The sequence below is a fragment of the Leucoraja erinacea genome, chromosome 1, assembly GCF_028641065.1.
Source record: "Leucoraja erinacea ecotype New England chromosome 1, Leri_hhj_1, whole genome shotgun sequence".
Classification (NCBI taxonomy): Eukaryota; Metazoa; Chordata; class Chondrichthyes; order Rajiformes; family Rajidae; genus Leucoraja; species Leucoraja erinaceus.
The window spans coordinates 109616689-109630469 of NC_073377.1; the positions used below are offsets into that span (position 1 = coordinate 109616689).

Here is a 13781-nt window from a genome sequence, read left to right on the forward strand (position 1 = left end):
TGGCGGTCCCGTATAGGACAAATATACGGGTTGTCCCGGCTAATACGGGACAGTTGGCAACACTAGCGCCAACCAACAATCACCCATACACACTAGTTCTATCCTACACACTAGAGACAGTTTTGTCGAAGCCAATTAACCAAGTCACAGGGAGAATGTGACAACTCCACACAGCCAGCACCCGTAATCAGGATCGAACCCCCGTCTCTGACGCTGTTAGGCATCAACGCCACCACCGCACTATTTTGCCGTGCCAAAAATAGGTGACACTTTGGATCGCAACCCTTCTTCTGCCTGACCTGCTGAGTTACCCCAGTACTTTGTGTGTTTTCTTTTGTAAACCAGCATTTGCAGTTCCTTGTGTATCTCCTGTTGTACATGTGTGTGGCTTGATTGATCTGGTGCATAGCATGATCAGATTTGATTGGATAGCATGTACACGTGACAATAATTAACCAACTAATTAACGTCGTCCGTAAAGAGAAGTCATTTGAGGGAAGCAGAATCGAAGGGACCAGGTCTGATTAGTTTATTTTGCTTTGTTCTTAAATCAAGAACGAGTTTGTTTTTTCTTGTCAACATCCCATCGGACTTTTCAGAGAATTGGAAGTTGCAAGATGGCACTGGAACGTGGCGACTCTGTGCGTACTGCTCCAGAAGAGGATCCCTTGTACTCAATGCAGTATGATTTGACTGGATTGCATAGATATCTTTCTGGCCTGGGCCTCCTTCATAGCCAGTGTGAGACCACATTCAGACTGGAGGGACAGCACCTCATATTCTGCTTGGGTAGCTCACAACCCAACGGTATGAACATTGAAAGACACAATATGCTGGGGTAACTCAGTGGGTCAGGCAGCATCCCTGGAGGACATGGATAGGTGATGTTTCGGGTCGAGAGTTTCGGGGTGTCAGGGGTCATGGGGAGAAGGCAGAAGAGTGAGGTTGAGATGGAAAGATAGACCAGCCATGCTTCAATGGGTTAGTAAACCCCAAGGGGCTGAACGGCCTGATTCTGCCCCTATGTCATGAACTTGTGAGACTCTAGCATTATGTACCTTTCTGTGGTAAACCAGCAACTGCAGTGCCTTGTATTTATTGTATGAACCTTTGAATTATTTAATTTTAGGTAACTAACCTATAAATACCGCCCCCTCCTATCCCCCCCCCCCCCCCCCCCCCCCCCCCCCCCCCCCCCCCCCCCCCCCCAGTGCCCCCCCAACTAGATTTGCACCCCAACTAGATTTGCATTTCGCACTTTATACGTGTACACGTGGCAATGAATAAAACTAACTAACTAAGCACTTCACTTGAATCCCTCTTAATCTGTGCTTCTTTGAGTCTAAAACTGATTAGGAAGCTACTGTTTTTCGAAGGATCAATTAATTTGTTACTTCTTTGTGTTTTCCAGTTTTTGGGAGTGGCCTTTCTCGGAGTTGGGCTCTGGGCTTGGAATGAAAAGGTAAGAGTATCTGATCACTCCTGTGGAACTGCACAAAATGCACGTCTGAAGACCCCCCTCTGCAATGAGCAGCCAGAGGAAGCTCTCGAAGTGGACACAATTACGGCGTTAAAGATATTTGGAAATATATATGGATAGGTAGGATTTAGAAGACTATATGAGTCAAATGTAGGCACGTGGGACTAGCCCAGAATGCCAACCTGGTCAGCACAGACAAGATGGGCCGAAGGGCCTGTTTCCATGACATGTACGGCTCTATGATTATGAACAATGAATGGATTCTGAAATGTTCCTTTTTTGCTTTGCTTTGAACGAGAGAAACCAATCAAAGAACAAAGCGGTTATTTGTTGCATGAAATTCCGGGCAGGGGGAGGAGAGCCAGCCAGGGGGGGGGGGGGGGGGGGGGGGGGGGGTGTTCGGGTTAAAGGCCGAGTCACTAAAAATCATTTAGATCATTTCAACGATGTGTAAGTTTAGTATAGAGACACAGTGTGAAAACAGGCCCTTTGGCCCACCGCGTCCGTGCCGACCAACGATCACCCTGTAAACTAGTTCTATCCTACACGGGGATATCCTACTAGGGACAATTTACAGAAGCCAATTAACCTGCAAACCTGCACATATTTGGGATGTGGGAGGAAGCCGGAGCACCCGGAAAAAACATACACTGTCACAGGGAGAACGTGCAAACGCCATACAAACAGCGCCCGTGGTCAGGATCGAACCCGAGTCTCTAGCGCTGTGAGGCAGCAACATTACCACTGCGCCGTTGAGTGTCTGTCACGATCACCATTTCCTACCTGGGACTGTGTGGTCAGCTCGGAGCGGGGCTTAATATCCCACTCGAGATTCAGCACTCCTTGCAATTTACCAACTTTAATATTTTCTTTGCAATGCACAAAACATCACTTGGATTTCCCATGCAGAATTATTGCTTTGAAGCCGCAAAGACTACTTTAAAAGTGCAACGCAAAGGAAAGCATCAATGTAAGGATTTAAGCCAAACAACAAATTAGTGGAGGGACTCGGCAGGTCAGGCAGGAGGAGGGAATGGATAGACGACATTGCGTGGTCGGGACCCTTCTTCAGCCTAATTTAGGCCTTGACCTGAAATGTTGACTGTTCATTTCTATCCATAGATGTTTAGTTTATTATTGTCATGTGTACTGAGGTACAATGAAAAGCTTTTTATCACGTGCTATCCAGTCAGCAAAAAGATTATACATGATTGCAATCAAGCCGTCCATAGTGTACAGATACAGGCTGAAGGGTATAACATTTAGTGCAAGATAAAGTCCGATTAAAGATCACTAGTTGGTGTAGGATGGTTCAGTTGCCTGATAACAGCTGATGCTGCCTGACTACTGAGTTCCTTTGGCACTTTTGTGTGTTTTGCTCAAGATTCCAGCATCTGCAGTTTGTTATGTGTCACTGTGCAACGTGTCACTAGGTTTTGGTCCAGGTTTATAAGTACCAAACCTTTGTGGACTTTCCATTCATAACAACACGTTGGGTCCTCAGATGAAACTTTGGGCAAAAATGGTACGTCTAAAAAAACAGAACTGGGATGTGCTTAGTTTTATTTTAGTTTAGAGATACCGCATAGAAACAGGCTCTTCAGCTACCGGGTCCATGCCAACCATCGATCACAAGTAAGCTGGGAAAAGTGCAGAGAAGATTTACCAGGATGCTGCCAAGACTAGAAAGCCTCAGCTATAGGGCGAGGTTGGGCAGGCTTGGACTTTCTTCCTTTGAGTGCAGAAGGCTGACGGGTGATCTTACAGAGGTGTATAAAATCATGAAGGGTGAATGCACAGTCTTTTACCCAGGGTAGGGGAATCAAGAACTAGAGAGTATAGGTTTAATTGCAAGATATAGCATGGAAACAGGCCCTTCAGCCCACCGAGTCCATTGATCACCCGTTCACACACGTTCTACGTTATCCCACTTTCCCATCCACTCTCTGTGCACAAGGGGGCAATTTACACCGGCCAGTTGATCTACAAACACGCACATCTTTGGGATGTGGGAGAAAACCCATGCGGTCACAGGGTAAACGTACAAACTCCACACAGACAGCAGCCAAGGTCAGGATCGAACCCGGGTCTCTGGGGCAGTGAGGCAGTGGCTCTACCGGCTGCGCCACTGTGTGGAGAAGGATTGGGGTTGTTGTTGTTGTTTGCGGCCCGTGTGTGTGTGTGTGTGTGTCACGTTGGTTGAGTGGTCGTGTCTGCGTGTTGTCTTACAGGGCGTGTTGTCGAACATCTCGTCCATCACGGATCTTGGGGGCTTTGACCCAGTCTGGTCGTTCCTCGTTGTTGGAGGAGTGATGTTCATCCTGGGATTCGCTGGGTGCATCGGAGCGCTACGAGAGAACACTTTTCTCCTCAAGTTTGTAAGTGAATCCAGGAGTAAGTTTAGAGACTGGGCATCATGGTCGCCATCGGCAAGTTGGGCCGAAGGGCCTGTTTCCCTACTGTGTGACTTCATGACTATTTTAAGTAAGGCATATAAACCTTTAAAATACACAACGTGTTGTATATTGCTATTATTATCTGATCTGATTGGATACCATGTAAAACAAAGCTTTTCTGATCCCAAACCCAAAACGCCACCGATCCTGTGTCTCCAGACCCTGCCTGACCCGCTGAGTTACTCCAGCTCTTTGTGTCTATCTTTTCACCATAGTTTAGTTTAGAGACACATTGTGGGAACAGGCCCTTCAGCCAACTGAGTCCACGCTGACCAGCGATCACCCTGTAGCACAGTGGTTCCCAACCTTTTTTTGGCCATGCCCCACCTAATCACCTCTAAAATCCTGATGCCCCCCCATGTGGTGATATATAATTCTTATCATTTAAAAAGTGAACTCCGTTTCAGCTGAAGAAGCTTAAAACGCCAATACCTTGGTTGTAATAACTACACAATAAAGACCTTTTTTACCCCCAAAAAATTATTTACTCAAAATAACATCTGAAACATAAACTACATATGTTTACCTGATGGAAAATCCTAAAAAATAAAAATTGAAAATTTGGACCCAGACCTCAGTCGAGCTCAATTGCCCCCCTTAAAAATCAAATTGCCCCCCTGTGGGGCGTACGCCCCACGTTGGGAACCACTGCTGTAGCACTATCCTACACACTGGGGACAATAATATTTACAGAAGCCAATTAACCTACAAACTGCACATCTTTGGCCTCCACAGTCATCTGGCAATGAATTCCACAGTTTCACAACCCTTTGCTAAAGATTTTCATCCTCATCTCCATTCTGAAGCTACAACTTTTTATTCTGAAAGTATTCTGGAACATTCTCCCCACATCCACTCTATCCAGGCTTTCAGTAGGTTTCAATTAGACCCCCCCCCCCCCCCCCATCAACCTTGTAAACTCCAGTGAGTACAGGCCCAGAGTTATCAAATGCTCATTATATGTTAACCCAATCATCTCCAGGATCATTTTCGTAAACCTTCTCTGGACCCTCTCCCAACACCAACGCATCACTCCTTCGATAGACACAAAATGCTGGAGTAACTCAGCCAGGGTCAGGCAGCATCACTGGAGAGCAGGAATGGGTGACGTTTTGGGTCCAAACCCTCCTTGGATATGGTTTTCATGCTGTATAGTCATATGGTGTGGAAATAGGCCCTTTGGCCCAACTTGCCCACGCCGACCAACATGCCCCATCTGCCTGTATTTGGCCCATATCCCTCTAAACCGGTCCTATCCATGTACCAGTCCATGTACTGTGTAATGCTACTAAAATGTTACTTTTAAATGTTGTTATAATACCTGCCTTGGGTACATTCACTGGCCGCTTGTTCCATACACTCACCACCCTCTGAGTGAAACGGCAACCTCCATGTTTGCTATCAACTCTTGCCCCCATGTGCTGATCAGTGTCTTCTTGCAGATTTGTGTTGCAACAAAGAGCAAGCTCACACAAAGTGATTAGAATCTATAGTCTTTTATTAGCAACTCTGCAGAGGTAACTCGACGAGCTTTCATCTCAGCATGCATAACTAGTCTAAGAGAGAGAGAGAGAGGGGAGCTCTCTAATAAGCCTGTGTGCGGAGCCACAGTATGAGTGACACTAATCGACAACTCGTGACCCGAAGCATCGACATGCCCCTTTTGCCTTCATGGATGCTGCCTGGCCTGCTGGGTTCTTCCAACAGATTATTATTTTTTTTGCCTCAAGGACTCATAGAAACATAGAAATTAGGTGCAGGAGTAGGCCATTCGGCCCTTCGAGCCTGCACCGCCATTCAATATGATCATGGCAGATCATCCAACTCAGTATCCCGTACCTGCCTTCTCTCCATACCCTCTGATCCCCGTAGCCACAAGGGCCACATCTAACTCCCTCTTAAAATATAGCCAATGAACTGGCCTCGACTACCCTCTGTGGCAGAGAGTTCCAGAGATTCACCACTCTCTGTGTGAAAAAAGTTCTTCTCATCTCGGTTTTAAAGGATTTCCCCCTTATCCTTACGCTGTGACCCCTTGTCCTGGACTTCCCTAAACATCGGTTAACAATCTTCCTGCATCTAGCCTGTCCAACCCCTTAAGAATTTTGTAAGTTTCTATAAGATCCCCTCTCAATCTTCTAAATTCTAGAGAGTATAAAACCAAGTCTATCCAGTCTTTCTTCATAAGACAGTCCTGACATCCCAGGAATCAGTCTGGTGAACCGTCTCTGCACTCCCTCTATGGCAATAATGTCCTTCCTCAGATTTGGAGACCAAAACTGTACGCAATACTCCAGGTGTGGTCTCACCAAGACCCTGTACAACTGCAGTAGAACCTCCCTGCTCCTATACTCAAATCCTTTTGCAATGAAAGCTAACATACCATTCGCTTTCTTTACTGCCTGCTGCACCTGCATGCCTACCTTCAATGACTGGTGTACCATGACACCCAGGTCTCTCGCTGCATCTCCCCCTTTCCCAATCGGCCACCATCTGGGTGCCTTTCAGATTGTGAACTGTTTTGTTCTTTAAGAAGTCATTAAGCTGGAAAAGATGCAGAGAAGATTTATGAAGATGTTGCCAAAACTCTAGAGCCATGCCTTGGAGCGCAGGAGGCTGAGGGGTGATCCTATAGAGGTGTATAAAATCATAAGCAGAATATATAGGGTGAATGCACAGTCTTTTACCTGGGTAAGTGAATCAAGAATGAAAGGGCATGGGTTTAATTGAAACAGACAGCATTGAAATAGGTTCTTCGGCGCACTGAGTCCACGCTGACCATCGGTTACTTGTTCAAACTATGTTATCCCACTTTCACATCCAGTCCCTAAACACTAGGGGCAATTTACAGAGGCTGATTAACCAACAAACCCGCATGTCTTTGTGTACAATTCTAAAGGGCCTGTCCCACTTGGGCGCCATTTGCCAATCACAACGCACGTGATGTGCGCATGGTGCGCGGTGACGTAGGCAGTGACGCGCACTCACGCGGTGCCCCAGGATTATGGGATTCACAAAATCTTCGCCTGCCACCTGTGTGACGTGCATGTGGGACAGGCCCTTAAGTCACCGCTAATCCCTCTACCAAGGCAGACTGCCGTTGAGCACAGATTCTAATGGCTGTGTTGTTGCTTTGAGCAACAGCTTTGTAGATGAATGGTGCCAGTGTGTGGAATCTCTGTAACTCTGTTCTCTTCATTGTGAAACAGTTCTCGGTGTTCCTCGGAGTGATATTTTTCCTGGAGCTTACTGCGGGAGTGCTGGCTTTCGTCTTTAAGGACTGGATTCGAGATCAGCTCAACCTTTTTATCAACAAGAACGTTAGAGCCTATCGAGACGACATTGACCTCCAAAACCTCATCGACTTCACGCAGGAGTATGTAAGTCGTCAAACTGTGGGGAGATCTCACAACATGGAGCACTACAGCACAAGAACAGGTCTTTCGGCCGGCAATGTCTGTGTTGAACATGATGTCAAGACCATCTGCACGTGATCCATAATCCTTCATTCACTGCATATCCATGTGCCCTCCAAAACCTGTCAAACACCACTGTTGTATCGGCCTCTACCACCACCCCTGGCAGCACGTTCCAGGCACCCACCACCTTCTCTGCATTTAAGAAAAAACTTACCCTGCACATCTTATATCTATAAAACTCTGGGGCCATCCGACCGACTGCCGACCGACGCCCTTCCTGCCTTTCGATTCGTGCCCGATACTCGCAGATGTCCAATCGGAATGGCCGATGCTCGCAGATGTCCAATCGGAATGGATTCATTTGCATGTACGGCTGCCTGCTGCATTTCTTCCTTTGATTCATTGCCACGCCCAATCCAGACGCTCAATCTCCGAGATATTTTCCATTTCGGTAGAGATTTCGCTTTTCTTTCTAAGTATCCGCTCCTCATTTCATTTCGTCGTGTTGAAGTACACGTTTTTAATCAAATCCTTCTTCCCCCCCCCACCCGCCCCCAAGTATTTCAAAAATAAACAGGCTTCTCCATTTACATGTCAGCTTCCAACACACTTCGAAACAAAGTTGCAAGACAGGAACACTGAACTTTTCACTGCTGCAGCAGGCAGGGGAGGTGCCATTGGATTTTTTTTTTAATCCACTGCTGCGGGAGGCAGGGCAGTGCTGGAATCTTACTTTTGAGAACAGCTTCAGTTCCATTGGAGGAGACGGGTGCATGGTGGAATATTGGGTTGGGGGATCACACCATTGGGGGAGCAGACCCAACGGGTCTGCACTTGGTCTAGTCTCCTTTAAATTTTGCCCCTTTCGTAATAGACAATAGACAATAGGTGCAGAGTAGGCCATTTGGCCCTTCGAGCCAGCACCGCCATTCAATGTGATCATGGCTGATCATCCACAATCAGTACCCCGTTGCTGCCTTCTCCCCATATCTCCTGACTCCGCTATTTTTAAAGAGCCCTATCTAGCTCTCTCTTGAAAGCATCCAGAGAACCTGCCTCCACCGCCCTCTGAGGCAGAGAATTCCACAGACTCACCACTCTCTGTGAGAAAAAGTGTTTCCTCGTCTCCGTTCTAAATGCTTCCTCTTTATTCTGAAACTGTGGCCCCTGGTTCTGGACTCCCCCAACATCGGGAACATGTTTCCTGCCTCTTGTGTGTCCAAGCCCTTAACAATCTTATATGTTTCAATGAAATCCCATCTCATCCTTCTAAACTTCAGAGTGTACAAGCCCAGCTGCTCTAATCTCTCAGCATATGACAGTCCCGCCATCCCGGGAATTAACCTTGTAAACCTACTCTGCACCCCCTCAATAGCAAGAATGTCCTTCCTCAAATTAGGGGACAATAACGGCACACAATACTCCAGGTGTGGTCTCACTAAGGTTCTGTACAACTGCAGAAGGACCTCTTTGCTCCTATATTCGATTCCTCTTGTTATAAAGGCCAACATGCCATTCGCTTTCTTCACTGCCTGCTGTACCTGCATGCTCACTTTCATAGACTGATGTACCAGGACCCCCAGATCCCGTTATACTTCTGCCTTCCTGTATTTGCTACCAAAGTGGATAACCTCACATTTATCCGCATTAAACTTCATCTGCCATGCATCTGCCCACTCCCCCAACCTGTCCAAGTCACCCTGCATTCTCATAGCATCCTCCTCACAGTTCACACTGCCACACAGCTTTGTGTCAACTGCAAACTTGCCTGCAAGTGATGCCCTTTCGTTCCCATTGTCATCGAGGGATAATCTTTCAAAGGAGTGCGACTGATGACCTGACATTGTGGCTTAGATTGTGAAGAGGTAACAGATACTAAAAACGGTAGAGACACAGGGACTGCAGTTGCTGGATTCTGTACTAAGGTACAGTGAAAAGCTATTGTGTTGTGTGCTATCTAGTCAGCGGAAAGACTATACATGATGACAATCAAGCCGTCCACAGTGCATGGGCACAGGTTAAAGGCAATAACATTGAGTGCAAGATACGCTCAAGAAAAGTTTGAAGTAAGATAGCTCCAATGAGGTAGATGGGAGGTCAGGACCACTCTCTAGTTGTTGGTAGGATGGTTCAGGTGCCTGATAACAGCTGGGAAGAAACTGTCAATAAGACATTGCACTAATGAAAATACATCTAGTAGAAACAAGGAACTGCAGATGCTGGTGTACAAAATAAAAGACACTGCTGGAAGTAAGGGCAGGTCAGGCAGCATCTCTGGAGAATATGGATTAGTGAAGTTCTGGGTCGGGAACCTTCTTCTGACTGATTACAATCAAACCGCCCACAGATACAAGTTAAAGGCAATAAAGTTTAGTGCGAGATAAAGTCCAATTGAAGATAGTCCGAGGGTCTCCAATGAGGTAGATGATAACTCAGGACTACTCTCGAGCTGGTGATAGAAACATAGAAACATAGAAATTAGGTGCAGGAGTAGGCCATTCGGCCCTTCGAGCCTGCACCGCCATTCAATATGATCATGGCTGATCATCCAACTCAGTATCCCGTACCTGCCTTCTCTCCATTCCCCCTGATCCCCTTAGCCACAAGGGCCACATCTAACTCCCTTAGGGTGGTTCAGTTGCATCTTTACTCATTGAGTGCAACTTGAAATGCGACAAGATGCGCGTCTCCTGCGTTGCAGCCTGGGTGTACAGGTGGTTTGCAGCCACAGTGACCGTCTCCTCTTCCATTCGCAGTGGGAATGCTGTGGGGCCCACAGTGCCGACGACTGGAACCTGAACATTTACTTCAACTGTACGGACAGCAACACCAGCCGGGAGCGCTGCGGGGTTCCCTTCTCCTGCTGCACCAAGGGGGGCTTGGTAAGTCAGCCGCTTGGATATTGGGGGGCTCAGATGGGAAGGTCTTAAGCGCCATGGGTGATGGAGGGGGGGGCTTGGTCATGGGGGGGGGGGGGGGGGGGGGGGGGGGGGGGGGGGGGGGGGGGGGGGAGGGGCTGGAGATTTGGGGGGGGGGAGGGCTTGGGCTTGGAGATGGGGGGGGAGGGGGGGGCTTGGAGATGGAGGGAGGGGGGGGGGGGGGGGGAGGGGGGGGGCTTGGAGATGGGGCTCTTGGATGGGTATCAAGAACCAGATATGTTTAAGGCGAGGACAAAAAGATTGAATGAGAATCTGAGGAGCATCGTTTTACACAGAGGGTGGTGGGAGTATGGAACGTGCTGCTAGAGCAGGCATTAAGGCAGGTACTATCAACGTTTAAAAACATTTTGGACAGATACATGCATAGGAAAGGTGTAGAGTGAAGGTAGACACAAAGTGATGGAGTAACTCATCGGGTCAGGCAGCAACTCTGGACAAAAAAGGAATAGGTGACGTTTCGGGTCGGAACTCTTCCTCAGACGTAAAGATAGAGAGGGACAAATATGGGCCAAACTCTAGGTAGGTTTATTATTATTTTGTGTCATCACACAACTGTTTGCCAATAGCGAGCAAGTTTTAGTGCCACGTGGTTGGCCTCTGTAAGGTCCTTTACAGTGCATGTGTCATGCAGCACGTCACAGCTCAGGAGATGTTCCATCGTGTGGAGGCCCCGTCCGCACTCACAGTGTCTGCTGCATCTTCAGTATATCCCCACTTCAGCATGTTCGATCTGCTCCTCCCCACGCCTGTCCGCAGTCTGTCCGCACTGCACCAGGTTATCCACGGTTGGCCGGAACCTGGTGGGAGTTTTTTCACAGGGATCGATTGTCATGTGAATGTCTTCCGGAGATTTGTCTAGTTTTCCAGAGTTTGTGCCTTTGGACGATGCACTGCAGCCCAGGGGACGGACAGAAGAGAGGAAACGTCTGTGTGGTTTCAAGCGCTGAGGTAGCAAAGGGTGGTCATGGCGGGGGTGTCTTTCATCCTCTGATTGTCTGAGGCGTTCTTTTTGACCAGCTACAGCTCTTCTGGTTCCAGGGGGTGCAGTGCCGGAGAGTAGGTAAATGTTGTCAGTCTTGGTCGGTTTCATGCATCGACTGATGCAGCAACAGCTTGTGTCAAACAGCACAGGATCAATCTAGTGTATATGGGGCATGTCGGGCAGTGTGGGCAAGTTGGGCTGAAGAGCCTGTTTCCACACTGTATGACTATGTCTTTGATTGTGTTCTCTGGAGGGTCAGAGTTTGAGGGGATGTGGTGAGCAAGAGGGATGTGGTGCTGATGGAATTTGGTTTTCATTAATCAGCAACATTAACGTTGGCTAACAGTATTCTCTCATTCTCTCCCTTCCGCAGGAGGACGTCATTAACACCCAGTGTGGGTATGATGTGAGAATGAAGGAGGTGAGTCTAAAGGGACAACCTAATACTAAAATGGATGCTTCAATGGTTCTTTATTGTCACATGTGGAGATGCACAGTGGAATTCAGTTTTGCATACAGTTCAGTAAAGTATTGCCATACCTAAGCGCATCCCTGATTAGCACAAAGTGTATAGAAATATTTTTTTCTGCACAGCGGTGCAGCGGTATAGTTGCTGCCTACCAGCCCCAGAGATCCTGGTTTGATCCCGTCTACGGGTGCTGTCTGTATGGAGTTTGTACGTTCTCCCTGCGACTGCGTGGCTTTTCTCCGTGTGCTCTGATTTTCTCCCACATTCCAAAGACTTGTAGATTAATTGGCTTTGGTAAAAAAGTGCCATTTGTCCCTAGTGTGTGGGATAGTGTTGGTGTACGGGATCGCTGTTGACGAGGATCCGATGGGCCGAAGGGTCTGTTTCTGCGTAGTGTCACTAAACTAAACCAAAACTAAAACGGTCCACTCGAGACCGACCGGATGCACGAATCACAAGGTTTTGGAAGGAACTGCAGATGCTGGAGAATCGAAGGTACACAAAAAAGCTGGAGAAACTCAGCGGGTGCAGCAGCATCTATGGAGTGAAGGAAATAGGCAACGTTTCGGGCCGAAACCCTTCTTCGCAAGGTTTTGGCCCGTTTTCAAAAGTCCTCCTCTGTCTTCTGGAGCAGCGCCTGATCCAGCCATCGTTACTTGAGTAAAATTCTTTAAAGTCCACTGTAGGAGGCGTGTTCACGGTGCATTTAGAGTGTCGACGTTTCAAGTGGCTGCATGTGGACATTTTGCTGGGGGAGCAGACCTTGTAAAGGACAAATGAAGCAGATTGTTGAAGCATAGTGTTAGTGTACGGGGATCGCTGTTGACGAGGACCCAGTGGGACAAATTTAATTGTCACATGCATCGGGAATGGAGCAATGAAATCATTACCACTTTAACGTACCAATACAACAAATAAATATATAATAGTCAATAATACCATAAACTGGTAATACTGAAATACAGTGATAAGCTTTGGCTTGCATGCTGTTCAAATAAATCAGATCAGGCCACACATGAGTACAATCAAGCCAAACACAAGTACAACACGTAGTGCAAAGAGAAAATGCCTGAGTATAGAATAGATTTCAGTGTTCTGACATTGCAGTTCCAGAGAAAAAGTTCATTACCCACAATGAGGGAGGTTGGAAGATCGGGACTACACCCGCAGCTTATGAGTCTGATAATAGAGGGGAAGAAGCTGTTCCTGAGTCTGGTGGTACATGCTTTCAAGCTTTTGTATCTTCTGGAGATACTGGGAGAAAGGAGGACGCAGCCCAGACCATCAGGCCAACCAATCTCCCTTCCATCGACTCCATCTACACTTCACGCTGCCTCGACAAGGCCACCAACATAATCGGAGACAAATCTCGCCCCGACCACTCCCTCTTTCAAAAAAAAAAAAAAAAAAAAGAAACATAGAAAAATATGTGTAGGAGTAGGTGATTGGGCCCTTCTGGCCAGCACCGCCATTTAATATGATCATGGCTGATCATCTAAAATCAGTACCCCATTCCCACTTTTTCCTCATATCTCTTCATTCCTTTAGCCCTTACAGCTACATCTAACTCTCTTAAAAACATACAGTGAATTGGCCTCCACTGGCTTCTGTGCCAGAGAATCCCACAGATTCACAACTCTCTGGGTGAAGAAGTAGTACTTCTCCATCACTTCTCCATCATCAACAATAAAAATAGAGGAGGTGGAGAGGCTTCAGAGGACAAAAAAGCCGGAAATCTCCAGGACCTGACAATGTTTCCCCCTCTACTCTTAAGCTCTGGGTCAAACAGCTGGCATCGGTATATACAGATATTTTTAACCAGTCCCTGCAAACATGTACTGTCCCTGCCTGCTTCAAAGTCTCCACTATTGTCCCTGTACCCAAAAAGGCAAGGATTACTTGTCTTAATGACTACAGGCCTGTTGCACTGACCTCTGTATTCAAGGGCCCCAAACTCCCTGCTGGACCCTCCGCAGTTTGCAGATCGGGCCAATAGATATGTGGATGATGCAGTCAATCTGGGCCTGCACTTCATC

General features: G+C 47.4%; 1 protein-coding gene across 1 annotated transcript in view; it reads left to right on the forward strand.

Annotated features, from left to right (window-relative positions):
* Positions 1-13781, forward strand: part of LOC129700713 (tetraspanin-5) — a 76769-nt gene that overhangs the window by 56516 nt on the left and 6472 nt on the right. Inside the window, exons 2-6 of the mRNA XM_055641321.1 lie at positions 1412-1462; positions 3712-3858; positions 7146-7316; positions 10112-10237; positions 11650-11697. Coding sequence (XP_055497296.1) covers positions 1412-1462; positions 3712-3858; positions 7146-7316; positions 10112-10237; positions 11650-11697 — 543 coding nt within the window. The remainder of the gene's footprint in view (positions 1-1411; positions 1463-3711; positions 3859-7145; positions 7317-10111; positions 10238-11649; positions 11698-13781) is intronic.